The sequence below is a fragment of the Podarcis muralis genome, chromosome 10, assembly GCF_964188315.1.
Source record: "Podarcis muralis chromosome 10, rPodMur119.hap1.1, whole genome shotgun sequence".
Lineage (NCBI taxonomy): Eukaryota > Metazoa > Chordata > Lepidosauria > Squamata > Lacertidae > Podarcis > Podarcis muralis.
The window spans coordinates 39,814,172-39,842,123 of record NC_135664.1 but is presented as its reverse complement, the minus strand read 5'-3'; the positions used below and the strand labels follow the sequence as shown (position 1 = coordinate 39,842,123).

The following is a 27,952-nucleotide window of genomic DNA, read 5'->3' as shown; positions in this document are numbered from 1 at the left end:
GATGGCATAGATGGGCGAGCTCGGCTTCGGAAAGAGGCCGAGCGGCGCTTCTTCGCTCTCCTCCTCCTTCCTCCTCCCTTCCCCGCCTCGAGCGCCCGCCTATCTCCGCGGGTGAGGCTGGGCCAGCCTTGGGTCGGGACTCGACTGATATGGTCTGGAGAGCGGGGATTTTGACAGGGCCGCGGAAGGTGGTTGGCCGGGAGAGCGGAGGCCCCGGGAGGCCGATGGCGGCGGCGGCGCTGGTAGGAGAGTCTAGGGCGGATCCCCTGGGGAGCCGGCAGCGACGCTGGCCATTCAGGGCGCGGCTCCTCTTCCCCGTCGTTGTTTCCCTTGTCGCGGGGAGTTCCGTCGGTCGGTGTAGTGAATGAGGCGCGGGGGCTCACGGGAAGCCCCGGGTTCAATCCCCGCCCCCCGATGTTAGCAGAGCTGCAGGCTGCGATGAGCTGGGAGGGAAAATCCTTTGTGCTTTTTTCGTGGCTTGTAGGAGGTGCAGCATGGAGACGCATACAAAGATCTCCAGCCATTGAAAACACAGCATTAAGATAAATTCAACAGTGTAAATAAATTGTGATGGATGTAATAAAATACTGAATGGTTTAGTTTATGTAAAATACGCAGGGATTTATGATTTGTAAAATGAACCGTGGAAAGAGAAATCGTTGATATTTTAAGGATGTTTAAATGAGTATTCTAAATTGTAAAACAGAAAATTTAATAAAAATTATATTTATATATATACACACACACACACACACACACACACACAAAAACAAAGATCTGCAGCCAGCAGAAGTTCATCTTTTGATCAGAAATGAAAACAACCTATTTGTATTATTTTGTAACACACACACACACACACACACACACACAAAATTTTCGATTAAAACTATTGAAAAAGAAAATAAATGCGAGCGACCTTGCGAAAGAAGTGGTGCGTGCTTCAGCTGCTAGCTTGGGGTAGGAGTTGCACCAAAAGGAAGGAGCGCCTAGCCCTTGATGGATGGCTGTTCCCCACCCACCCACCTCGCTCGCCCTCTGGCTTCCTCCATGCTTCCTTGCAAGAAGTGAACACAAAGTGGTGATGGCCCACCAACTTGGATGGCTTTTGAAAGAGGATTGGGCAAGTTCAAGGAGGATAAGGCTATAATGCTTCTGAAAACCAGTTGCTGGAAACCGCAGGAAGGGAGTGTGTTGTTGCGCTCAGGACCTGCTTGCAGGCTTCCTGGTGGGCATTTGGTTGGTCACTGTGAAAACAGGGTGCTGGTCTAGATGGGACACTGGCCTGATCCTGAAGGGATATTATGCTCTTATGCTAACTTGAAATATTCATTATCCTTTCACTCACTAGCCAGAGAAGGAGGGCCGGTCATATTATGTCACTGCTGTTGCTTGAAGTGCGGTGGGGAGTCCCGGAACTGTGCTCTTCCATCCCACACACCCCATGCACACCTCAGTTCTTGTTGCACATGACCACCTGGACAGGTACAGAAAGCCTTGCTGGGCAGAATCTTGTACCTTGCTGACTGGAAAGGTGCATTGATAGTGTGTGCCTAACAGTGTAGTCCGACACATATTTATTCAAACATTACTCTTTAGAAAGTTCTGTTAGGATCACACTACTGTATCTTCAAAAATGACTTGACCGAACAATTGGAGAGTAAGAGAAGGGAGACAGTGAATTATTTCTTCATAGAACAGACACCTTTATTGATTTTTTTACAGAATAGAAAGCATGCTTCTACAGAGGTTAACACATTTATTTCATGTATTAAGTTTATTGTTACAAGGTATCATTGTTCTGTTTCTATAGCTGGCTTGTTTAAAAATAGCAGAGTGAGAAGCCATACAACAAGGCTTGGCTATAACTATGAGCCCTGGGTTTAGACAACGCACTAAGCCAAACCACAGCTGAGCTTGCAGCAGCAGGCATAGAAGAGGACAAAACAGCTGCAATCTCATTTCCAGGAGCTTTCATATTTGTGCTTAGTGTTATGTGCAAACCAGGTCTTTGAACTCTTGTGGCACTAACAGCTTGATTGTACTATTTGATTGATTGATTGATTTAAGCAATTCAATGATCAGATTAGGTGACTGCTTGAAGTAAACTTTGAAAACTACAGAAGGTTTCTTCTCCTCTAGGAGGATCCGGTTTTGATCCGCCATTTTAAAGGCCACAAAGATGCAGTCACCTGTGTTGCCTTCAATCCAACTACTAGAGCACTTGGTAAGCTTACTTGTTGAAGCATAAATGAACAAATGATTTGTGTGGTCTCTTGGATATTCCATAAGTTATTTGCCTGTTGGGCAGTTGTAAATATGAGGCTGAATGCCTTGGAATTCTGCCCCAAATGATTTGTCTTCAACACTTCAGAGTTAAGGACTGTATTAACGGCAAATATATATTTCCCAACAAAAACACCAGGTATCAAAATGAGAGCCCTCCCTCTGCATTTATTGGGGTACTTTTATTTGCCTTGATTGCAAGTTTGGGAGGGTAGTGCAAGTGTTGGGTAACTAGTCTTTTAAGGCTGTAATACTGTACACGCTTATGGGAGTTAGTCCCATTGAACTCAGGAGGATTTATTGTTGGTAGATGTTTTTAGGATTGCACTATGGGTGACCTTGAGAATGCACTGTAAGGCTGTAAGGCCATGCACATTTTATCTGAGGGTGAATCACTTATTGGAATAAGCATGCATAGGATTGCTGCTCTGCAATGTGCACCACACCCTGTTTACTGAGACACAATAAGCTCAGTTGAGTTCAAGGAAATGCACACAGAATTGCAGGCTTTGTTTCAGTTGCACTGGTTTTGCTTTGATGCCCTCCACCTTCTCTGGCAACTTAAGGCAAGATCCCAACACTTCTGAGCGTTTCGCAGCCCCAGGCCTCTTGATGCCATTTTGGGTGATGATCTAACCAAGGATAAGCTTACGGTATCACAGCTCCATGACAAGAGGATTTAACAGTGCATTTAACAATGGTCACCTTACAATAATGTCTTTGTAAAATTTGCAAATAAGTGGTGACAACCCTATTTGCTTACCCATTTTCATTCTTCATCCAAACACTAAATAGGTAACATGGTTTGTTATTTGGCTGAATTCTCTGTGGAATTATTGTCCTAGATCTCAAACTAGAATGATTGGACTTCATTAGATTCTGTGTCTTATTTTTATATCAGTTCATGAAATTGGTAGTAATAGTAACAGACCTTTATGTTGGAACACAAAATTGATATCTAAGTGTGGAGCTTTATAATTATTTCTTGCCAGCTACCTCTTCTTTGGATAGGTTTCTTATGATATGGAACTTGAAGCCAAACACCAAAGCCTTCAGATTTGTGGGTCACTTGGAAGGTGTGACCAGTGTACAGTTTTCACCAGATGGAAACTTGTTGGCATCTGCTTCTCAGGATAGGACAGCCAGGCTATGGATTCCATGTATGTAAGTATTACTGAAAATTAAATATTTCCAGGGTTTTTGGTTTCTGAAGGGATGTTGGGCTTAGGCATTGTATTGCTTCCTCTAGTTCAGAGAGGCCAGATTCATATAATCATAGTTGGGGAGGTACCCTGCGATGTAGGAATATGGCAGGTGTCCCATACAGGAATCGAACCTGCTACCTTGGCATTATCAGCGCCACACTCTAACCAACTGAGCTATCCACTTGGATTCCTTCAAGGGAAACCTTCTAGAGGTTGTATGCAAGTGGTGGGTGGGACCAGAGGCAAATATGGGTGGAGCCATGGATGTTATTCTTACCTTCCTACAATAGGCTGTGTTCTATCCATGTACAAGTCAGAGCCTTCTATATTCCACCCCACACACATCTCCATTGAGGCAAGCAAATGCATTATGACAGTTTGCAGACACATTCCAGCCAGGCAAAAGAGGCTGTTGGGCAGGCAAAGGACCAGGTGCAGCCTAAGAGTCCCAAGGGCTAGCCAGAAAGTTCTGGAGGACTCAATTTGGCCCCTGAGTCCCCCAGCTCTGCTCTCATCTTCTGTACTTTGCGCAAAAGGTTTTGGGTTTCGCACTGGGACAAAGAAGCAAGGGAAGCTGTCTCTTTGAGGATACAAACTAGGTTTGATCTGGGTTGAGGGGCGGGGAAATTGGATTAATCTGTTATGTGGTTGTGGGACTAATGCACGTGCAACATATTTTATATACAGTCACGGTGAATCCACACCATTAAAAGGCCATACATCAGCAGTCCGTAGCGTGAACTTCTCGTACGACAGCCAGTTTCTAGCTACTGCATCCAACGACAAGTCTGTAAAAGTCTGGAGTGTTTACAGCCAACGTCTTTTGTTTACCTTATTCCAGCACACACACTGGGTGCGCTGTGCCAAGTGAGTGTTTGCATGCTTTGCCTTCTTGGCAGTAACTTTTTTTTGTCTTTTTAAAACAGCTTCTCATGTCTGTTCAATTCAGGATAAAATGGTCAATCACTAACTTTGCAAGTGGCAATTGATTTAGATGCTAGATGTCGGCGTTTTTAAAGCTGCGGTATATTTCTTTCCTTTCTAGATACTCACCAGATGGAAGATTAATAGTTTCTTGCAGCGATGATAAAACTGTTAAAATCTGGGATTTAAGAAACAAAACCTGTGTTGATGATATAATAGATCATGAAGGGTAAGCAGTATTTGTATATGAAAGGAAATGTGGCAGTGTTGTAGTGACACTTGCAGATCTGCTAGAGGCCTCTTCAGTTGTTGTGAAAAGCAAAGTGTTGGAGGTGCAGCGCCATTTGCACTTTCTCCACGACCAATCTTCCAAACTCAGAGACAAGGCCCAAAGGGGGTTTGTAACTATGTTTGTCACTGTATTTTAAGGCTCTTCAGAGTAATCTACTGTGCTGTAACGTATTAGATGTGCTTCTGGTGTGCTTTAGTTTTCCATTCTGCTCTATAGCCATGTTTGGGCTATAATGAAAAGCCCTCAGTCTCAGATAACGTAAACCTAGTACAATCCAGTCTGCTGTGTTTAGATACCTTCCTTTACTACTTCTCTTTCCTGGAAGGTACACTGTTTAGATATGGAACACATAATAATTTGAATGATGCCAAGTAGTAAGCCAATCCCTAGTTTTCCTAATTAGAGTTTGTTTTAAAAATAAAAAGCTTAGGAAAGAAATAAGCAGCGTACAGGCCAAAATGAAGCACCAAGTATCGTTAAGCTAGCATAAGCTGCACAAGCTAAATTCTCTTACATGGTGGAGATCGCTTGGGTTTTCAACAGTGAAAGCAAAAACATTGCCAAAACTGTTCCATTTTTGTTGTGGGACTTGGGAGGTGAATGATTGACAGCTTGAGGAGCTCAGCCATTGGAAAGATGGCAGGGGATCAAAAGCGTATGTTTCACATATTTGTGAAATTCAGGGCCCCTTAAGAAGTGGGCAGAAAGGAGTGGTTAGAATCAGGGCCATTTTCCATTGGGCATGACTAAACAGACTTTAGCCTTGTCCTTGTGGATGGAGGTGAAGTGCAGGAAATGCAATCTCTGTTTGTGCCTCTGTGATGGAGAAGAAAATCTCTGCGGCAGCAGTAGGATTCCTTAAAGAGGCATGCAGAGTCTACTTTGCTTAGCATGACACTCACTCACCAGTGAGGAACTCTTGGTGACAACATGCACATGCCACCCCATAGATGGAGGGAGTCAATAAACTCACAATGATGAGCCCAGGCTAGGCGTGCACAGTGCCCCTAACCATCAGCCCCACTGATACAGCCAGATCAACAATTCCTCTTCTGCCACTTCCTAGGCAGGAGTTCAAATTTCCTCGAGCTCCAAAACTGTGTTTGCATGCAACCTAGTGTACAAAGAAAGAAAGGAGAGGACATTACTCCCTGAACAGGAGGCAAACTGAGAGTGCACACAGCCATCCCGGGGTAGCATCTGAGATTCAGACGCTTTGGCCAGGCAACCAAGAGAACGGGGTAGGAAATATGACAAAGGCAGCCACAGAAAAACACTGACAGTAGTAGTCTCCAGTGGGACATGAGTTTGGGAAGCAGGAGATAGGAGTTTAAGCAGGCCAGAAAGTCAGGGAAGCAACATCCCATCACTGCTGTGAAAAGAGGGACTTTCTGGCATGCAAGTGACGCCAGCATGGCTGCCAAGAGAAAGTATTGTATCTTGGGAAGGGGTATCTAGGTTCAAATCCTGCTCAGTATCTGCTAACAACTTCATTTTATTCTTTATGGAAACTGCTTTGCGGTTTTTTGGTTTTTTTACAATCATAATACAGTGGTACCTCGGGTTACATACGCTTCAGGTTACATACGCTTCAGGTTACAGACTCCGCTAACCCAGAGATAGTACCTCGGGTTAAGAACTTTGCTTCAGGATGAGAACAGAAATCGTGCAGTGGCGGCACAGCGGCAGTGGGAGGCCCCATTAGCTAAAGTGGTGCTTCAGGTTAAGAACAGTTTCAGGTTAAGTACGGACCTCCGGAACGAATTAAGTACTTAACCCGATGTACCACTGTATAAGTACTATGAAATAAATACATGTATCTCAGTGTGGCCTACCTCACAGGGCAATAGTGAGGGCAGACAGCATGGCTCTGAGTCCTTAGGATGTGATGGAAAACTCATTAAAAAACATGGGCCAATAAAGTAAGCCAAGTGGATGGCATTGTTCTTGTAACAAATGACAAATCGTTATTTTTAATGTTTCCTTGTAGATTTGCCAACTATGTGGATTTCAGTCCTGATGGTACGTGTATAGCTTGCGCAGGCTCCGATCACGCAGTGAAGATCTGGGACATTCGAATAAACAAATTATTGCAGCAGCACCGAGGTAAAAGGTTACTAAACCTCTTTCGTAATTTCTCTAAAAGCTAGTAGAGGTCTTAGTAACTAAGAATGCCGGCTGTGTCCCAGAAAGTTTCCAGTTACAATCATATCTCTGCTGCTAACTTCACTGGCCTAGCCTTTGTCTCTTATCTTTTACTTGGGGATAATAAAGCAAGCCTATGTTACAGACTTGGCCTAAATATTTCAGAAGGTATTTAAATCTGGCATTCTGAGCATCTGAAAGCATACATTAATGCAAAACTAATATTTTAAAAGAGGACTGTTTGATAAGCATATGGCTAATATAGCAGCATGTAATTATATAAATTGCATGAGCCATTTTAAAAGTATGTTCCCTTATCTTCCATTTATGTTGTTGCTTCGGTTTTATTTGGTGTCAGCACTGCCCTTGAATCAGTTTGGGCTTTTTCTTGCCCACTAAATCTTCTTGAGAAACATATTAGTTCAATCTGTAGACTGCCCAGTGTACCATTCTAGTAAATTCACATTTAGCAAGGTCAAAATGCTGACACAGTTTCCACTTTAGGGCCATAGTAAATGACGATCCCCAAAGCATTGAGTGTGTAAATATGAAAAGATGGCAACTCTATAGCAATGATAAACAATAGAGGACCACAATGACTGGAATTAATATCCCAGCTCGCTTCTTAAGCTCATTCTGTGGCCATGTAAAATCTGCAACCTCTCAGACCTATTTTACTTTATAGGATAACCCATTGTATGCTTCTAGTGTCAGTGGTCCCCAGATTTTTGCCTGGTCTTGGTAGCTAGCAAAAACATGCAGACACAACCATGCCCTTCCCCCAACTCCCTCTGATGCTACCCTGAGCTTTAGAGAAGCACGGTCCGTATGCAGGAAGAATCCCACACACCCCTTCCTAGCTCCAAGAGCAGGAGAAAAGTGTGGGTTTGTCTGTGATACACTGTGCTGTAACTTGGAGTGCCTCCAATGCACAGTTCAACCATAGGGAGAACTTCTCCTTCTCCTCTCCAGATTGAAGTTTAGGGGGAGGAGAGGAGCTTGCCAAACATGCCACAACAGGGAGGGCTACCCAATGTGTTTTGTGAATTTGTGGATCCCTCATCTTGGAGGAATGGCAAGATATAAATATAAAAATACACTCATTTTTTCTCACACGGCCCTGCATTGTAAATAAGAAAAACAAAAACAAAAATTAAAACATGTAGCCAAGTAGCAACATGCCTTTGTAAAACTAGTTACGGTTGCTATATATTCTGCTTATAGTTCAAAGTGGTGCATGCTGTTTGTTTTAGTGAAACGTTCCTTTTTGACCAACATGTTCTTTCTGAAACTTCAGGGCTCACCCACGCTTCCTCAATACTGCAGCTAGAAAGCATGGGTCGGAGTTGTTTTCTGCTTGTCTCGCTGTTTACCCCTAGAAAACTTGCTCTTTTGTGCTAAATCAGAGCAAACACCAGCTTGCAGAAAACCTGATTGATGTTTGCTCCAATTCTGTGCTAAAGATCGGAGTTTCCCAGGCAAAAGTGGCAGGACAAGCAGAAGTCTGGATGAGCCCTTATTCTTAATCATGGGTAGGCAAACAAAGGCCCGGGGGCGGGGGGCGGCCCAATCGCCTTCTAAATCCGGCTCGCGGACGGTCTGGGAATCAGCGTGTTTTTACATGAGTAGAATGTGTCCTTTTATTTAAAATGCATCTCTGGGTTATTTCTGGGGCATAGGAATTTGTTCATCCCCCCCCCAAAAAAAAAATAGTCCGGCCCCCCACAAGGTTTGAGGGACAGTGGACCAGCCTCCTGCTGAAAAAGTTTGCTGACCCCTGGGACTCTTGATCAAGGCTTTAAAAGAATCCATCTGCTTTCCCACAATAAGAACTAAGTGTTCTTGCTACTTTAAGCCACAGGATGGCAGCACAGTAGTGTAGATAAAATCACAAGTATCTTTTTCAATCCCCTAATAAAGTAGATACTTTGAGCTTGACCTAGGAGAGAAAAATAAAATCAGCTTGTGTTTCTATGCTCTGCTTTTCTTGCATTTGGTTGTTGAAGGGGTTCAGATTCTCTGTACCCAAAGACCCATCCCTAACCCTGTAATCATTCTCTGTTAGTGTGTGGAGATTCATTTCTTTCAGAAGCCAAAAGCTCTTCTTTAACCTGCAGCAGAGCCAAAGCCTATAGGATTGGCTCACACAGCTGATGTCGGCTCCACCACCATTGGATGGGTAGCAGAGCTGGAGCTGTCTGGATCTCTTTTGCATAACCAGTGCTTGTAGAAAGCTGAAGCCTCAGGCACTTTAAAGCACTGTGCAGGTCTCTTTGCAAGCTCTGTGTGGTGCTTTGAAGTCTCAACTTTGATGCTTCAAAGGTCCCAATCACCTGATGGCATTGGGATGTCAGGTGGTTGACAGGTGGGTCCACAAGGCTAGATCTAATATGGATACTTCCCATGGAGCCAAAAAGTTCCTCACCTCTGGTCTACAGGCTCTTTCACTTAAAACCAGGGCAGGAGAATCCGAAAGTACAGCCATTCTCTCTGAAACCCATGTCAGATCCCTTACACATGGTTTGAAACCCCTTGAAAATGGGTGGTTTTCCAAATCATTCATTTAACCAGCCTTCTTAAAAATCGTTTCTAGACAGCTGGTTCAGGGATTCAGCTGTAAGATCTGGCCTTTTGCCCTGGAACAGTAAGCAACATTTCCCCCTCCAGATGTTGACAGACTCCAATTCCCATCAGCCTTAGCCAGTATAGCCTGTGAACATGAATGATGGGATTTGTGGTCCAATAGCATCAGGTGAGCACCACATTGATTATCCCTGCCCTGGAGTCTAGCAAGCAAGGCAGCATCTTCTTTGAAGGCCATGCCCAAGGACTAGATAACTCTGTGCCTTCTGTTCCCAGCCTACCTCTTGAATATTTTGGATTTGTGAGTCACAAAGCTCTATTATATTTATTTATTTATTTATTTATTTATTTATTTATTTATTTACTGCCTTTCATCCAAGGATTACAGGGGGCTTTACAATTTAAAAACACAAAAATGCAAAACATAGTAACAAACAAAACAATACCCCCCCCCCCATGACAAGAACAGTTTAAAAGGCCATGGGATGTTTAGGTATCCAAAGGCCTGGGAGAAGAGCAATGCTTTTTCCTGACACCTAAATATATGTAACAAAGGTGCCACGCAAGCCAGAGCATTCCACAAGAAGGGAGCCACTGTAGAAAAGGCCTTGTTCTTGTGTTGCCGACCTCTCGCAGAGGAGAGATAAGGAGAAGGGCCTCAGTTGATGATCATATGCCTCCATCTTAAGCGGCACCGTTCAGTGCATCTGTTAACAACTTTGTGTGCAATTCTGCAGAAGAACACAGGGTTCTCAACAAAATGAAGCAGTCCTAACCACAATGCAACACAAAGGGGAAGCAGCTGAGGGGGAACTATAGGCACAGTTTAGGGTCGGCATGGCCAAACTTGGCCCTCCAGCTGTTTTGGGACTACAATTCCCATCATTCCTGACCACTGGTCCTGTTAGCTAGGGATGATGGGAATTGTAGTCCCAAAACAGCTGGAGGGCCAAGTTTGGCCATGCCTGATTTAGGGATAATAGAGTGGCAGTGAATCAGGAAGGTTAGAGGCAAGGATAGGTAGAAAATACTTTAATGATTACTGCAGAATTAAAACAAAAGGTGTTGTTCATTAGAGAATGAACTTCATTTATATTGATGAATCAGTTTTCAGCTGCACTCTTATGAACATGTATCTGGGAGTAAGTGCCTTTGAAAACAATTCACAGTAAGCATGCTGTGGATTGCAGTGTTAGCCAGTGCAGATATTGGCTCCTTTCTTTGCCATCAAAATCTGAATTCTTTTCTACTTAAATCAGTTCACAGGTCCGGCGTGAACTGCACGTCATTCCATCCTTCTGGCAACTATCTCCTCACAGCTTCCAGCGACAGTACTGTTAAGATTTTGGATCTTTTAGGAGGAAGGCTCTTGTACACACTTCATGGGCATGAGGTAGCATGTTGTTCTCTCTTCTACCCTCTTGCTTGTTTGGGCTTCTAAGGACCACCTCATACATTGCTGCTTTCTTGCAAGACATAATTGTTTCAAACGGAAATACAGAGTTACTGGACTGTGAAAAGTGTGGCAATGTATGTGCTTGGGCTGTGAATACAACCGTTCAGCAAACTTAGCAAACACAAAATGTTCAACAGGTGTATCTTTGGCTGTTTTACTTCACATGTTACAATAAAACTGATTTCCTACACTGAATTAAGGCTAAGAGAACTGAACTGAGTTACACAGGCCTGGTTCACACATCACGTGAAGCCAAAGGGAAGATAAAGTTTGGTTTAATGTGAATGAGCAGTGTGCTGGTGCAGGCTGCTGATTCTGCAGGCACTTCGCTTCTGCTGGGAAACAGAACTGGGCTTAATCATTTATTCAATTTCTATCCTACTTAGTGGCCTGGATTTCACCAACCTGGTGCCCTGTAGTTTTTTTGGACTACCTGTCACACCAGCCACAGCCAGCCATGACTGCATTAGTTCACACAGGACTTGAGAGATGAGCCGCTATCACAGGGATGCAGCCTGTACAATTTGGACTGGTATCTGCTTAGCTTGAAACAGTCCTGAGACAGCCTAAACAGAGTTGGAGGGATAGAAAAAGTGAAGCTGGGTGTTATCAGTGTGTTTATCTGAGCTTCCAATTTGTATGCAGTCTTGCTGAGTTCTGTATATCTTTTGAAACAGGCCTAGAGCTAGAATGAAGCTCAGTAGGACTTCACAGGGGATAGGATAATGAACATCATACGTGTTTTATATTTTTGTTTCAAAGGGAGCAAAAGGCCATGCTAATGAATGGCTAACAATGTTATGGCCCCAATATAAACTGCATTGTAGAAAAGGAGAGGGGCTTAAATTAAATTTCTGCCTGTGACACAGGCAATATTAATCAAAAATTTCATATATTTTTTTGCTTTGAGTTGTCAAGTTGAAATGAGACATCAACCTCAAACGTTTAAAGCTTCCCTTCAGATGTCTTCTAAAAATCATATAGTTGTTTATCTCTTCGACATCTGATGGGAGGGTGTTCCACAGCATGGACACAAATGCTGAGAAGGCCCTCTGCCTGGTTCTCTGTCCTTTCACTTCTCACTGTGAAGGCCAGAAGGCCCTCAGCACTAGACCTCAGTGTCCGGGCTGAATGATGGGAGCAGAGACACTCCTTCAAGTACACAGGTATAGGAAAGATGATTGGCAGGAAAAGGATAGGCATTATTATGGAGGGGAGGAGGAAAATATATTAAAATTATAAACTCTATGAAGTCTTTTAATTTTATTTTTAATCTGGCTTCTTTTCTTCTTTTTGACTAGGGACCTGTTCTCTCTGTAGCCTTTTCAAAAGGTGGAGAAACATTTGTCTCTGGTGGTGTGGATGCACAGGTTTGTTAAATATTTTGGTTTCTTAACGTAAAACATAATTTTATTAGATGCTCTAAACAATTAAGAGTTTACTGTGTTTTATTAATACTTTCTTAACAGTCTTACTGACATTATTATAATTTGAGCCCCTGCCCCTTTGTTTGCGCATCTGCGAGGTCTTGCCTTGAGATGCCTCCCTGCCTAAGAGAGGCAAAGTAGCTCGCAGTGTCTCTCCTGTGTCCTTGTGCCAAATGCAAGGACCGCAAAACCAAAAAAGTAAGTGTGAGTTAAACCTCAGTCAATATTTTTATTTATGACTTTTTACAGGTGTTGTTCTGGAAAACAAACTTTGATGCATTTGAATACAAGAAAGTTCTTAAAAATCACATGCGGAAATTACATGGGGATGAACCCCCTCACCTTCTTGATATTTACCCTCGATCACCTCATCGCCATGATGCAAAACCACAATCTGTTGAGGTAAACATTATGGCTTCTAACATCTAACTATTCACAAGTTAACAAGTAGTTGCCTGCAAGTGAGACCTGCAGCAAAATATTGCTTCCTGGAATGTCAGCCAACCAGTCTCATTTCCAGGCTATTCCATTCCATTCCCTCTCAATCTACTCTTTTGCTCTTCTACAGACCCTGAGGTTTTATATGGTCCATTTCCCCATGTTCCTAAATAAGCCCAACAAAAACTAGCTTGTTATCAAATCAGTAAAGAATTAATGTTTTCACCCAGGAACTCAAATCTGTAATCATTGAATCAGTACCAGCACAGACCCCAATATTCACCCCTCCCTTTAATGCAGAAATGTACATCAGTTCAAGTCCTGTTTTTTCCTTTTGAAAATAATTTTTATTTGGTTTTACAGAAATAAAGTTATAACAATACCAAATGAATGTCCACATTTTGAGATTTCTCTGAATCGCCCGACTTCCCCCCACATTCCCTCCTTGGGTCTTAGTGTCAACATTTTCAACTTCATATAATTTCGTGATCCATGTTTTGTGTCTGCCCATATTGTCCATAGTGATTGTTACATTACAAGTGTTATTAAAATCCTGCTAATGTTTTCATCTGCTTACAGTGGTCTCCTAGATATATTACAATTCTTTCCCATTCTTTCTTAAAGTTTTTGTCTTCTTGATTCCTGAGCTTTCTGGTCGGTTTTGCCACTTTGGCGTAGTCCACCAGCTTAGTTTGCTATTCCTCTTTGGTCGGGACTTTGTCTTCTTTCCATCTCTGGGCTAGTAGCATCCGCACAGCTGTCGTCACATACAAGTCTTTTCTGGTCCTTTGGGATGTCAGTACCTATAATTCCTAATAAAAAAAAGCTTCTGGTTTTTTAAAATAAAAGTTATTTTAAACAAAAATCAAATCAAATATCTTTAATACGGTCAATGACCAGCAAGGTTATTTTAAACATTTTTTTCATTTCATTATATATCATTTCCCAGAATGCTTTTATTACGTTACATGACCACCACATATGGTAAACGGTACCTCCTTTTTCTTTACATTTCCAGCAGGTATTTGTACTTGTCTTATACGTTTTTGCTAACTTAGGTAAAGGTACCCCTCACCGTTAGGTACAGTCATGGATGACTCTGGGGTTGCAGCGTTCATCTCACTCTATAGGCCGAGGGAGCCGGCGTTTGTCCACAGTTTTTCCGGGTCATGTGGCCAGCATGACTAAGCAACTTCTGGCAAACCAGAGCAGTGCACAGAAATGCCGTTTACCTTCCCACCGTAGCGGTACCTATTTATCTACTTGCACTTTGACATGCTTTCAAACTGCTAGGTGGGCAGGAGCTGGGACCATGCTAACTTAATAGAAGTCAAATAGATCGGTACATATCTTTATCAACTAAATAAATATTTGTGCACAGGTATAGACAGAGAAGGACAGAAATACATGCAGACATGCAAAAAGAAGGGAACAGTGTCATACAGTGAAAGGCAGTCACCATAATTGTTGGGTTTATTAAGTATTCCCATTAATGAAAAATAACACCTTTTAATATGGCTATTCTATATTTACCAACTGTAGATGGTTTATAATACTCTCAGTCATCTTCTTGATGACCAGGAATAATGCTGATAGGCCATGTCATGTTATCATTGTATCATCATCCAAGATTCTGTACAGTATAGGATAGCTCTATATCATGGGTAGGCAAACTAAGGCCCAGGGGCCAAATCCGGCCCAACCACCTTCTAAATCTGGCCCGCGGACCATCCAGGAATAAGTGTGTTTTTACATGAGTAGAATGTGTGCTTTGATTTAAAATGCATTTCTGGGTTATTTGTGGGGCATAGGAATTCGTTCATTCCCCCCCCCCCAAAAAAATATAGTCCGCCCCCCCCCAAGGTCTGAGGGACAGTGGGCCGCCCCGCCCCCCGCTGAAAAAGTTTGCTGACCCCTGCTCTATATGCTTTCCATAAAAAAATTAAAACAATAGTTGTCATCTAAGGCAAACAGACACTAGATGGCACTAAAATTTAAGAATAGTTTGCACAGCCAGTATGAATTTTTTCCCCCCCAGAATGAATATGTTTTTAAATACTGGAAATGTCACACTGTGTCCCATAGTTTCAATCTTACCTGGGCAATATATGTGATGAAGGACCAGGATATGGATTAATTTTACAGCCACAGGCAAGAGATTACCATAAAAAGTTCTCTGGGCCTCAATTTCCTAAACTGTTCAGTTTCCTTCTGCCATCCTTTATTTTGCACACACATGCACACACCAGTTTTGTAAAACTGTTTTAAATCTGGTGACTTGGAAAAGAGAGTTGAAATAGCTTTATGATCCAGAAGCTGCTAACATTTGGAAGCTTCAGTTGGTACCAAATGCCTTAGCCCCTCTCCTGACAAGTTAAATGAAGACAGGAGCACATGGACCCTGTGTGGCAGTTATCCAGAAGCTACTGCACTAGATTCCTCTAGGCTTTGTGAGGCCTTGCTTGAAGTCCCATCCATGGAAGAAGTTGAAACAATGTCAGGTTAGAATGGGGCTTTCCAGGCCGATTGCTGCACTGATAGTGAGGTGTGCATCTGCACATAATTGTTGATGTTTAAAAATTTATGTTAGCAAGCTTTTTAAAGGTTTTGATGTGACAGAGGGATATTTTAACATCATGTCATTGATTGTGACTGATCTGTTCTTGACTGCCTCAGATATATTTTAGTGTGATTTTAGGATGCTTTGTGGGACGCGGGTGGCACTGTGGGTAAAAGCCTCAGCGCCTAGGGCTTGCCGATCGAAAGGTCGGCGGTTCGAATCCCCGCAGCGGGGTGCGCTCCCGTTGTTCGGTCCCAGCGCCTGCCAACCTAGCAGTTCGAAAGCACCCCCGGGTGCAAGTAGATAAATAGGGACTGCTTACTAGTGGGAAGGTAAACGGCGTTTCCGTGTGCGGCTCTGGCTCGCCAGATGCAGCTTGTCACGCTGGCCACGTGACCCGGAAGTGAGATGGGCGCACAACCCTAGAGTCTGTCAAGACTGGCCCGTACGGGCAGGGGTACCTTTACCTTTACCTTTTAGGATGCTTTGTCACGGTGAGAGTCCTGCTGTTAGCACTCTGCATTTGTGGATAAGGCTTCCAGCAGACATTTTTTACTTACCGTTTTTAAAAGCACTGGTTCATCTTAGAAGTAAGAATGTGGCTTATAACTAGTAATCGCTCAAAACACCTTGAGGAGAAATCCAGTTACCTTGGCAGAAACCAAGCCATACAGAAGAAAATTGTGCTGTTTGTAAATGGCTGCTACTAACTGAGATTACTAGTTGAGATTCCTCCCCTTCCAACTCTGCAATTCTGTGATTTTGATACACATTTAATAGTTTGACAAGGAGAATATTATCTTGACATGTGGTTTTTGAGGGTTTCATCCTGTGTCCATTTTCTGTAGCTGAAACAATCATAATATTTTCAACTCTGATTTTCAACAGATAGATCCCAGCTACGACGTCACAGATATGCAAACACTTGACCCTCCTGTCGTAGATATTACCTCACCTTCTGTTTTACTGGTAAGTTTTCCAAGGATGAATTACAAACTAAAATATAATCCAAACATTGATTCTAATACTTTTTTTTAATCCAGAGCAATTAAAAAGCTGTACATATGTTTGGATAGGGTTGACTTCCAAATCCTGCACAGCATCTGGTACTCATGCCTTATTTATTTAATTACAGCCAAATTACAAGGGTATCCAACGCTACAGATTACCTTATGCCCAAAGGCTCTCCTTCTGTTTTGATGTTGCTGCTTCCTAAATACTTTGACTTCCAATGTCCATGCCTCAGCAACTATATATTTCACACATTGGGTGTATTATTTTCAGATTTCTTCTTATGTGATTTTTGTAGACCATCACCAATAAATGCTGCATGCTAGAGTCTTTGATTCAGCCCTGTGAGACTGTTGCCAAAGATGCCAGGGCAAGAGCTGTTGGTGGCTACTCTGGTTCAGTGAACTACAAGTACAGTGGTACCTCGGGTTACAGACGCTTCAGGTTGCAGACGCTTCAGGTTACAGACTCCGCTAACCCAGAAATAGTACCTTGGGTTAAGAAGTTTACCTCAGGATGAGAACAGAAATCGCGTGGCGGCAGCGCGGCAGTAGCAGGAGGCCCCATTAGCTAAAGTGGTACCTGAGGTTAAGAACAGTTTCAGGTTAAGAACGGACCTCCGGAATGAATTAAGTTCTTAACCCGAGGTACCACTGTAAAGATCTGCTCCACTTTTCTGGGTGAGAACTCCCCTTTGTATACTGCAGCTAGGGAGTATTTTCTTGACCAAAGGTGTCACTTTGAAAAGACAAATAATAGTTCAGTATATGTTATAGCAACCAATAGATCCTAGAGATCTAGAATATGTGTTCTGAAATTAAGTGAAAATGTGCACCACTGTGTTGTTCATTAATAGTCTTTACCAAGCGCTTTGTGTGAAAGGAGGATTCCTTTGTTGCTGCATTAACACCTCAGTGACTCTGTGGGATTTGGGCATGGACGCTCACTCTGTATTGCTTTCCCATAGTACCTTCATAGGGTATTTTACTTGTGAACTGTGACATCCTGTCTCCATCACCAATTCTCTCCTTCACACCTTCTCATTTCCCCCATTTTTCTGGGAATCTAAGCTGTGAGCATTATTCTCACAGCTGATTCTGGGGCATATATAAAATTCCTCACAGCCATCACGAACAACTGCTTCCTTCCTCTTCCTGTGGAAAAGCAACATTCTCTGAGAGCTATACCCTGAGGAATGCAGAAACAGCGGCAGGCCTTTCACACAGGAAATTACTACTCTAGCACTCTCAGAAAGTGCTTCTGTCACTTGGACTGTCTGCCCATAATGAGCTTCCTGCTGACCTACAAGATGATTTACTACTGATCTCAATGCCTTTGCCAGTCTGTAAGCATAACCAGCGGCTAATGAAGCTGGCAATCAGCAGTTCTGTAAATCTGTAACTGCCCTGCTTTAAACTTGAATGTGGTAGGCACACATATCTTTGGCCGAGCTTGTTCAGATTCCATCAAGTATGGTTAGGTAGCAAATTGTTCCTGCTTTCCAAAGTGGAAAATATTGTTGCGAATCACGGAACCATTTACAAACAATTTTACTTTTTTAACATTAAATGTAAACGATTTCTTTTTTAAGCATTCAATGCCTACAGCACAAATAGTTGAAACAGGACACAGAAGGCTTCCATAAGCCATCTTGATGTGCCCCATTGAAATGAGAGGAAGTCATAGAGAAGCAGTGCTGTATCTGAATCTGGAGCATTGCCCTATTTGTATAGTTAACTCTGTTAGGAATATTTGTAAGGCCCATTTTTCTGGGGAAATTGAAGCATGAGCCTCTGCACAACAGTCCAGCCTTTCCTCTTCAGTGACAATAGTACAGTACCCTACCTAGGTAAAGGTAAAGGGACCCCTGACCGTTAGGTCCAGTCGCGGACGACTCTTGGGTTGCGGCACTCATCTCGCTTTACTGGCTGAGGGAGCTGGTGTTTGTCTGCAGACAGCTTCCAGGTCATGTGGCCAGCATGACAAAGCTGCTTCTGGCAAACCAGAGCAGTGCATGGAAACACTGTTTACCTTCCCGCCGGAGCGGTACCTATTTATCTACTTGTACTTTGACGTGCTTTCGAACTGCTAGGTTGGCAGGAGCAGGGACTGAGCAACAAGAGCTCACCCCGTTGTGGGGATTCGAACCGCCGACCTTCTGATCAGCAAGCCCTAGGCTCTGTGGTTCAGACCACAGCACCACCTGCCTCCCTACCTACCCACACATAATGGGGTGGTGGTGATAGATGGGTGGTGATAAGGGAAATGACCATGCCATTGCAGAATAACCATGTGTATGTCTGCCTGCCTGCTCTCCTTTTGGAAATCTTAGATATATGTGCATTACACACCGCATAGGGAGTGCACAGCCTTCAGATAACTTAAAAATGAGTAGGATATAGCTGAGCCAAGGATAAATGTCACACACATGATGGGGAGTGGGAGGTCCATCCCCCCCAGTCGTTGCAAATTATGCCACCAAAAACACCCATCCCCTGAAAATGGGCACAGTCAAAACAGGAATGTGTGTGTTGTCTTGACCTACAAGTGTGGGCGCAGCTGGGGGCGGGAGAGGGGCAGCTGCCTCCTCCATCAATAAAATTCAATAAAAATACATAGCAAACTGAGGTTCTGCTCCCCCCAACAAAAGGCTTGCCCCCCTAACAAAAATCCTGGCTACGCCCATGCCTACAAGATGCAAAAACCTGTTGCATTCCCCCCTTGTTCATGTTCCAGCTAAAGCTGAGCACTTTAACAGAACAATTCTATGCCTGTTTTCCTCTGAAGTCAACCGATTGAAATCAGCATGGCACTTTAAACTCTCTGGCTGGATTGTGTCCCTATGTTAAGAATGCAGCCTTGAGGAAAGACATGCAGTTTGGTAAATGAGAGACATGCACTTGTTTGAACAAAAGCCCAAAAGGCTCTTGGAATCTAAGAGGGTTCCCCCCCCCCCACACACACACACACTGTGGTGTTATGAAGGATGTGGGAGAGAGTGGTAAGATTCTGGGTCACGATAAAGCTAAGGCATAGAAATTCAGTGGTTCTAGAGTAAACCTGGTTCAGACAAACTGCAATCTTTTATGGTGTAGCAGGAAAGAAACCAAGCTGAGCCTGTGAATCTGGAGGTGCTGGATTCAAATCTTGCCTCTGGCTCAAAAGTCACCAGGGGTTTGACAGACCTACATCAAAGCAGAAGCTAACAAAGTATTTAGCTTCTGAAGGGTGACCTTTCCCTTGCTGTCACTCTCCAGATGCCATGCATACCTGACCCTCTAGTGGATGCTCATTTCCTCAACACACTATTGTCTTCCCCAGGCCTCTGAAGAGCTATCTGCTATTTGCACATTTATGCCTTCAAAGAAACACATGTTTAAATTGCTTTTCATAAAGAAAGCTTGTACAATCTAGAAAACGTCACCTGTGATATCTCAGGCACCGAGATAGTCGGTGCTCTTCACTGTCCCTTGTCCTTCAGACTAGCAGAACTTGTTTCTCCTGAGTTTAGTCCCACACATGACAACAATATGTGTGCTTTCCATCATAGAGTTGCAGTGTTTTTGTAATGTTTCGCAGTGTTTCGCAGAGTCGCAGTGTTTCTGCAAAGTTTTCCTTCTCCTTGTGCCTTATTGTTTGCCCCTCTCCATCTTGTCCTCCCACAATTTGCAATAAGGTTAGTATTGTTGCTCCCAGTCTTACTGAGCTATTGCAAGGTTTAGCAGGATGATTAGATGCAAAACAGTGTGACCACTCAAAATCAATATCTATGCAAAATATTATTTCAACCAACAACAAAATATTACAGCATATCATCTCTTCACCCCACAGTGGTAGTGTTCTGTTCAGAGTACAGTGGTACCTCGGGTTACATATGCTTCAGGTTACAGACTCCGCTAACCCAGAAATAGTGCTTCAGGTTAAGAACTTTGTTTCAGGATAAGAACAGAAATCGTGCTCCGGCGGCGCGGCAGCAGCAGGAGGCCCCATTAACTAAAGTGTTGCTTCAGGTTAAGAACAGTTTCAGGTTAAGAACAGACCTCCGGAACGAATTAAGTACTTACCGGTAACCCGAGGTACCACTGTACCTTTCTACGAACTTGAGCAAACAATTTAACACTCTACACTCCACCTTTTCCTTTTTTAAAAATTTCCAAATGACACTCAACATTCCTTGCTGCTAGATTTTGGTGTGTGTGTGTGTGTGTGTGTGTGTGTGTGTGTGTGTGTGTGTATTGCAGCAGAGTGCAGAAAATTAGTCTGGCGAGACTGCTGGTAGCGGGGTCGGGTGGGGAGGAAGAAGCTTAAAGTTTATTATTCCTTGTGAACAAAGCCATTCTGAATACAAGCTTGCATGCGGCCATCATGGAATCATTATGCTAACTAGAGAAGGTCCAACACTCAGCTTTTGTAGCTGGAGTCAGTCCAGGTGCTGCCCTCCCAGGCCAGGTGAGGGAAAGCCTGCAAGGCAGGGAGCAGGTCTTTCAGGACTTGCAACCAAGATGGCTCACTATTAAGAGAGTGTGAAATTGCTCCCTAAGTATTCTCTGTGTTTCAAGTGGACCACAACTAATCATTTTTGTAAGGAAAGAAAATGTGCAGTCAGTGCTGGTGAACTGCTTAGCTTGGAGTAGATTCCATATATATCAGTTCTGCACCATTTCAGACTGAAAATCCAGTTGACAAAGATTCATGTGGCATGTCCTCTTGTGCATCAAAGACAAGATAGGGAAGGCAGGAAGGAGGAGTAGAGCTTGTTAAGCTGTTTTTGGAGAAGGTGCTAGAACTCCACACCAGGAAAGAGAGAGGTTGCTCTGCACCTTTGCCAAAAGGCCTCACTATAAGGTCTTAACTATGGTCTGAAAAAACTTGCTGCAAATAAAACTTGGCTCATTTTTATTTTGATAGCAAATAGTGGGAATGTTTCAGCGGTTTTGAGTTATTTGTCCTTCTCATTTTAAGAGCTTCCTGCAGCAGCTGTTTGCAGGGACACTGAAAACCAGCCTTTATGACATTTCTTTACCCCTCTCTGTAGAGATCATATTGTTATTTTTGGCGCCTCTGGTCTTCACAAGAATTTTTGTAGTTTATGAAGGCACTTGTATGTTCTCCTTCCTGAAGCATTTATATTTAGAGTTGACTTCCTGTCAGGGAATTTCTCACCTTTGGGAGCCCAGCGCCTGATGATTTTAGTGTCTGGTGGTGCCCTCTTTCCCCCCTTTTTTCTTTTTAAACTCAACCTGTTTTGCTGATAGATGAAAATTCAGCTTGCATTTTTAAATGTAAATTAAATTTAGCATATGAAAAGGTCATGTAAAATATTGACTTAATATAAAAATGCAATGTTTTAACATTCATATCTACACAGAAGTATAATTTTATGCAAGTGATTATATGCAACCAATACCTACACATTGCTCTAGTAGAGCACATTTCTTCACTGGGGTAGAAAATGCTTTGTTCTCTCCAATGTCTCACATTTGGGGCATAGCTTGACACTGAAGAGGATGGGACAGGTTAATCAAGCTCACAGAACTAGTGAATATTGGCATTTCCTGTTGTGCGCATCTGCAGCCCTTGCGCACACCTGCGATAGGCTAGATCTTTTTTCCTGTGTTAAAAATGCTAAGCGATAACCATTGATTTACAAGCTATTCAGGAAGCTTCCTTTAAGACCATTTGCAGTCTGAAGCACAACACTCATGGGGCTTTTCCATATTTCACACCCCAAACCCAGATCTGTCAAACAGACCATATAGACCCACTTACTGTTCCGATCGACCATGGCTGAAAAGCAGCTGCTATTTAATGCCATTGTAGTTGTGCTAAATATAGCACAGCTGTCAACCTCAGCAAATAAATAAATAAAACCAGCTTCCCCAACCACAGCTGCAAAGGCAGCAACTGGGGAGCTGAGTTTATTTCCCTTGCATATGTTATCATATAATCAAGTTGATGAGGTTTTATTTTTATTTTTATTTTCTTGTTCTGAAATGACCTGGTGCCCTCCAAAAGCTTGACCAGCTTTATGCTAAATTAGTAATAATAACAAAGTGAGCTGTGAAAATGTTGGTTTCATTAAGGGAGCTGGTAATCCTGTTAGTCTTGCCCCTTGTGGTTTGGGGGGGTGTCCCTGCATTGCCACAGATTTACAGCTCATTCCTAGGGCTTAGGCTGCAAGAATATATGAGGCGACTTCTACTTCTGTCTCCCTGGGAAGCTTTCCTTGAGTACTTCTCCATTCCCCTCCTCCCCTTCCCCAAAGCAATACAAACTTCCCTGTGTATAACTGCTGTGATGTGCCAGGAGGATTCTTGAGTCCTCTGTTGTCCTGCGCCAAACAATCTTTGTAGTGTAAAGCTAGTAGAAAGATCCTTAGGCTTGGCCTTTTCTTGAATCATAGGATCAGTCTGTTGAACAAGAAATTGAACATAGTAAAACACCTAACCTTAAGAGAATAGTTTTTAATCACTTCTTTTTTATAAATTGAAATTGTTACTAACATTTTATTATTCTGTATATTCAGGCACTTTTCTGAACTCTGCATCAATCAAGGGAATATGAACTTTAATTGAAAACTCTGTCTTATACTTCAGAAACTGAGGTGTCCCATCCCTGGGTAACATTGTACAAATGTCAGACATCAGCTAAAAGCCTAACCTGCTTAGGGTGCAGCCCACCAAGTCTTGCTGCCATTGCAGATTCCAGTAGTTTTGATAGGGTTGCTGGGATGGAATACATAAAACGTATATAGTAATTGCTTTCTTCCACAGTCACATGGGGTGTGTGTGTTACCTGATAGGTTCAAGGTGTGTGTGTGTATACACACACACACACACACACACACACACACACACACACAGTCATACCTTGGAAGTCAAACGGGATCCGTTCCGGAATTCTATTTGACTTCCAAAACATTTGAAAACCAAAGCGCAGCTTCTGAATGGCTGCAGGAAGCTGCTGCAGCCAATCAGAAGCCGCGGAAGCCTCGTCGGACGTTTGGCTTCCAAAAGAACGTTAAAAAACCGGAACACTCATTTCCAAGTTTTGATTGTTCGGGAGCAAAAAAGTTTGAGAACTAGGCTGTTTGAAAACCAAGGTATGATTGTATATGCCTTGAAGATAGAGACTTGCTCTCTCATTCTTTGTAAGGTGTCACGAATTCAGATGGCACTATAATAAAGCTATGGTTGGTTTTGACACTTCAAATGTGTGAAAAAAGTAAGTAATATCAAAGGACTAGAACCAATTGGCTACAAAGGAAGTAATATGGTAGGAGTAATAATAAATGATTACAAACTGGCTATTTGTATTTATTTTGCTTGAACAAAATTCAATTCAATTGTCGTCATCTGGTTTGTGATTTAATAAACTATTAGACTGTTGAGGAAAATACATAAGCTTCCTTCCAAACAATGCAGTCAGATATACTGATATTTATTTCTATAATAGCTACTCCTTAAGCATATATCACTGTGCAGATCTAGATCTTAATGAACTCCCATATTACGTATCTAGTCTGTTCTTAAATAAGAGGTAGAGTGTGTGTTTTTCACCTTGCATGCAACAGAGCAATACAAAAAAGTTCAACATCCGAAGGCAAACTGGGAGCTGGCCATCCTATTTTTAAATTACATGCCTCACCAACGTCATGATTCATTAGAAAGCCTATCTTCAAATCCTTGTTTGTCATGAGATCATTCCTGGTATTCCACAGGAAGCTGTCAGATATGCTTTATGTGTGTGATGCCTGGCCAGAGATTAAATGCAGATGGTTTTTGAGTCGGATAACATGGCATGAACTTTCTCTAGAACGCTACGACTTAATTTATTTGCAGGCAAAATTCTTACAACTGATATACTTTGGAGTTAAATAGATTTTGTTAAGGATGTGCTTTTGCCTTTGAATTGTACCAGTGTTTGATGTCATTAGCTATATGGCAGATCTACACGGAATAAATTCCTTCTTGCCTAGATTCAGAGAGAGCAGCACCTGGTCTCTTTGACTAGGCCTGCTTGTTGTATCTGTCAAATGGGAGGGACACTGACTAGAACAAGCTTCGTGCAGGACTGCTGTACTGAGGTTTTTTCTACGATCAAGCCGTGTATCAGTTTTATGAAAAAAAACAAATAAGAACTTAACCTTGGTTTAATGTGGAGAAGAGAATTTATTTCTCTGTGATGCTTTGTGATGCTAAATACTTGGCTCTATCTTTTTAGCTTTCATTATTTAAGCTACAGAGAATTCACTTTATGTTCCTTTTATTTCCCATATGTGTTTCAACATACGTACAGAATACCTCTGCCCCCCCCCCACCCCTACAACCTTATTTAAGAATAGTCCTGATTTTATTTTATTTTGCATTGGAGTCTGTAATAACCTCAGCCCACTTGGCAGGTTCAGATGTTGCCATACTCAAGACTGGAATCTGCCGAAACTGCTTCCATGCAGGAAAAACGGCTTTGGTGCAGTAACACTTCTAACTGTGGCTGAGATCTAAAGAGCTACTTTAGGTGGCCCTGAGAGCTTGGGCTTGCCTAGTAGGCCCCTCCAACTCATAAAGAACTTGCTTTGCGGCCTTGGGAACCAACCCTCAAGGGCATGCAAAACCAGGCTTCTAATCACTGTGTGTTAGTTCAGTCTCATGGTGAGTCTTCCTGCTAGCAGTCACCAGGGAGATTTATTTTGCAAACCACTTCATGATAGTGAAAGGCTACAAGTAAAATACTTCTGGGAGCTTCCAGAACAGCAGAGAATAAAAGAAAAAGGAATACGAGTTATTAAAACTGGTAAGTCCTTTTGGGGAAATGTGAGAGAGAAAAGATGCAGGCTGAGGAGAGAACAGGTATGGCAGGGTAACCACTGCAGTACTCAGCTTTGCTTCCCGAAAGGGAAAAGAGGATGCTGAATATTTTCAAGCTTACCACCATCTGCTTTTCCCTTTAATCGAAGACAAAGCCAAGTATGCCTTTAGCTCAACCTTCCATGCAACAAGAGAGAGTGATCATGCAGCAAGATGGAATGAACAGCCAAGACATGCAGCAGCATTCAGTTTTATCCTCACCAAGAGCAACGAGGACAAGTTTGGAAGACGGAAGTAAATACATTGCGACCACCATGGATGAGCCAGTAGGCATTTCTCCAGTTTTGACTAATGCCTTGGAACATATTGTGGAGCAGCTGGATGTTCTTACTCTTGTGAGTAAATCCCCAACACCATTGCATGTACTGGATTGCCTGCAAGTAAATAATAAATCACTAGGCTTCTTGGGGCTAGTGGTGAAGCGACAAATAGCCCTGTTCCTACTTCAGGGGCCAGCTGGGCCTTGCGTTTGGTCTAGCAGGACTCTTCCTGTCTCCTTACGCCTCTGGGCCCTCAATTCAACATTTATCTATTTTAAAGATTGACATCAGAAACTTTCTATTCAAAAACTTTCTCAGGTGGGCCTACACAAATGGTAACTCCTTCACAAGTTCATTGACCTGAGGCAGGCAACACTCGGTCTCTCTGCCTCAGCCCTTCGTCGATCATAAATGCATAATAATACTATCTACAGAGTTGTAATAATTACCAATACAGCGGTACCTCGCAAGACGAATGCCTCGCAAGACGAAAGGGTTTTCTGTTTTTTGAGTTGCTTCGCAAGACGATTTTCCCTATGGGCTTGCTTCGCAAGACGGAAACGTCTTGCAAGTTTGTTTCCTTTTTCTTAACACCGTTAATACAGTTGCGACTTGACTTCGAGGAGCAACTCATAGAATGCGGTGTAGTAGCCTTTTTTGAGGTTTTTAAAGACTTTGGTGATTTTTGAAGCTTTTCCAAAACTTTCCCGACACCGTGCTTCGCAAGACGAAAAAAATCGCAAGACGACAAAACACGCGGAACGAATTAATTTCGTCTTGCGAGGCACCACTGTATTATGTTTGTGAAGTAAGACTTTTGATTAGTCAGCGAAAGAAATTGCATATCATATGTCAATGCCAGTATATGTCTTTCTGAGATATTGAAGGAAGTAGAAGCACTTTAAATTTAATAAAAGTTGCTACTCTTTATCAGATGGATATGCCACCATAATTAACATACCTGAGCTAAAATAGTGTCGAAAAAGAAAAAATAAGTTTTTTACAATAAAAAAAATTGCTCAGCCCAACGGATAACAAATTCCTCCCCACCCCAATTAGCAAATGCCTTAGTAGATAGATCTACTGATTTAAAACAAACTGCTTTATATGTGAAGTACTTTGAGCTCCTAGAAAAAATATGTCAGCTGCAGAATGAAAACAATAATGGGTGAAATAGAGGATAATTGTATTAGATAAAAGTATGTTATATAAAGCAGTAGGTATAACGTAGGAATAAAATACATCATTGTGGTAAGGGTGAGAAGTCAAAATTTTAAGAAAAACATATTTGGAAACTTAAGTAAATTTGTAAAACTTGTGAAAAGAAAAAAAAATATGACCAAGAGAAAGAAAAAAATACATCCTTTAATCATTTTTGTTATTGTCGATGTAATTAAGGTCTATCAGAGCATTACCCAATTTCTACTGGTACCCGAGAAACACAGAACGTGTCTTACATGGTGTGTTCAAATCCACAAAAACCTGCTCAACACTTCTCACTAACACTATTCCTATCAATTTAATGTGTTCCACAATAGAGTGGAGAATATATTTGAAAGCAGATATCACTGAAAAGTTGGGTTCTGATACAACAAAGTATTTCAGACATTTGTGATGTCCATCCAAGCCCTTGCTGAAGTCCCTTCATAACTCACAATATTTACGTGCCAAGACCTGAGGACCCCCTGAGAAGGGGCTTCCAAGGGTACGGAGGGCATGTGTCACTCATTCTTCCCCAGCTGCAGTCTCCACATCACATGCCTTACCTGCAGCTGTTCAGGGCTGCACCTGTTTGGGGGAAGGGAGAGATTTGGAAAAACCCTAGCGTGTGTGCAGAACATCTCATGTGGCCCTGTGGGTATCGGCTTTGAAAGGGGAACTCTCAACACTTTAGTTTCCAGAGTTGTAGAAGCTGGAGGCTTTATTCTCCGAATCAATACTCTAGTCTGATACAACTGAATACATAGCACATACAGGGATGCTCTGCCAAAAAAAAAAATTTTGGATTTTAGAGTTCTTCTCCAATAGTTGGTTTTATTTTGATGCCGAGACCATGATGTGTTTAGCACAGCAAAAAACCCCATGTATTTTTAAAGTTTCCGCGAGCTACTGAAATGGTGGAATATCTGAATCAAATCTTGCAGTTCTCTGGTTTCTTTAGTGTATTAAGAGAAGTTATTTTGTAAATAAAACATTACGATCAATGACAAGAACTTGTTGCCCTGTTCTCCTAACAGACTGTCTCAATCTTGGAGCAGCGGCTGACTTTGACGGAAGATAAACTGAAAGAGTGCTTAGAGAACCAAGAGAAACTGTTACTCTCTGTCAGAGATTGAAAATAAACAATGCAAATGCATTCTCAGGAAGACAAAACAGTGACATGAAGCAAATAAAATGTGCCTCTTTGGTGTAAGTGATTTCCCTAAAAATCATTGATAACATTTTGAACATGTAATTTTGTGTGTGTGCGTTTATTAAATATATATCTGTGTTTTTCTGAA

General features: G+C 42.4%; 1 protein-coding gene across 3 annotated transcripts; it reads left to right on the top strand.

Moving 5' to 3' along the window:
* POC1B (POC1 centriolar protein B) lies at window positions 1–27,952 on the top strand. 3 transcript variants are annotated; one of them, XM_028746650.2, is made up of 12 exons: window positions 1–242; window positions 2,140–2,224; window positions 3,276–3,447; window positions 4,176–4,355; window positions 4,534–4,641; window positions 6,695–6,810; window positions 10,692–10,825; window positions 12,190–12,258; window positions 12,565–12,717; window positions 16,202–16,282; window positions 25,281–25,526; window positions 27,689–27,952. In XM_028746650.2, exons 1-12 carry the CDS (start codon window positions 150–152, stop codon window positions 27,785–27,787), a joined length of 1,536 nt encoding a protein of 511 aa, XP_028602483.2. In that variant the 5' UTR covers window positions 1–149; the 3' UTR covers window positions 27,788–27,952. The 3 variants fall into 3 exon arrangements, with proteins under 3 accessions (XP_028602483.2, XP_077790928.1, XP_077790927.1); XM_077934801.1 differs by having other exon boundaries at window positions 227–242; window positions 3,295–3,447; XM_077934802.1 differs by lacking the exon at window positions 2,140–2,224 and having other exon boundaries at window positions 151–242.

What these genes read in the sequence shown, in the direction of transcription:
- POC1B (XM_028746650.2), top strand. Translation starts at nt 150, where the DNA reads ATGGTCTGGAGAGCGGGGATTTTGACAGGGCCGCGGAAGGTGGTTGGC. An exon ending in CGATGGCGGCGGCGGCGCTG is followed by an intron (nt 243 to 2,139) that starts GTAGGAGAGTCT and finishes CTTCTCCTCTAG; the next exon opens with GAGGATCCGGTTTTGATCCG. An exon ending in AGGCTATGGATTCCATGTAT is followed by an intron (nt 3,448 to 4,175) that starts GTAAGTATTACT and finishes TTTTATATACAG; the next exon opens with TCACGGTGAATCCACACCAT.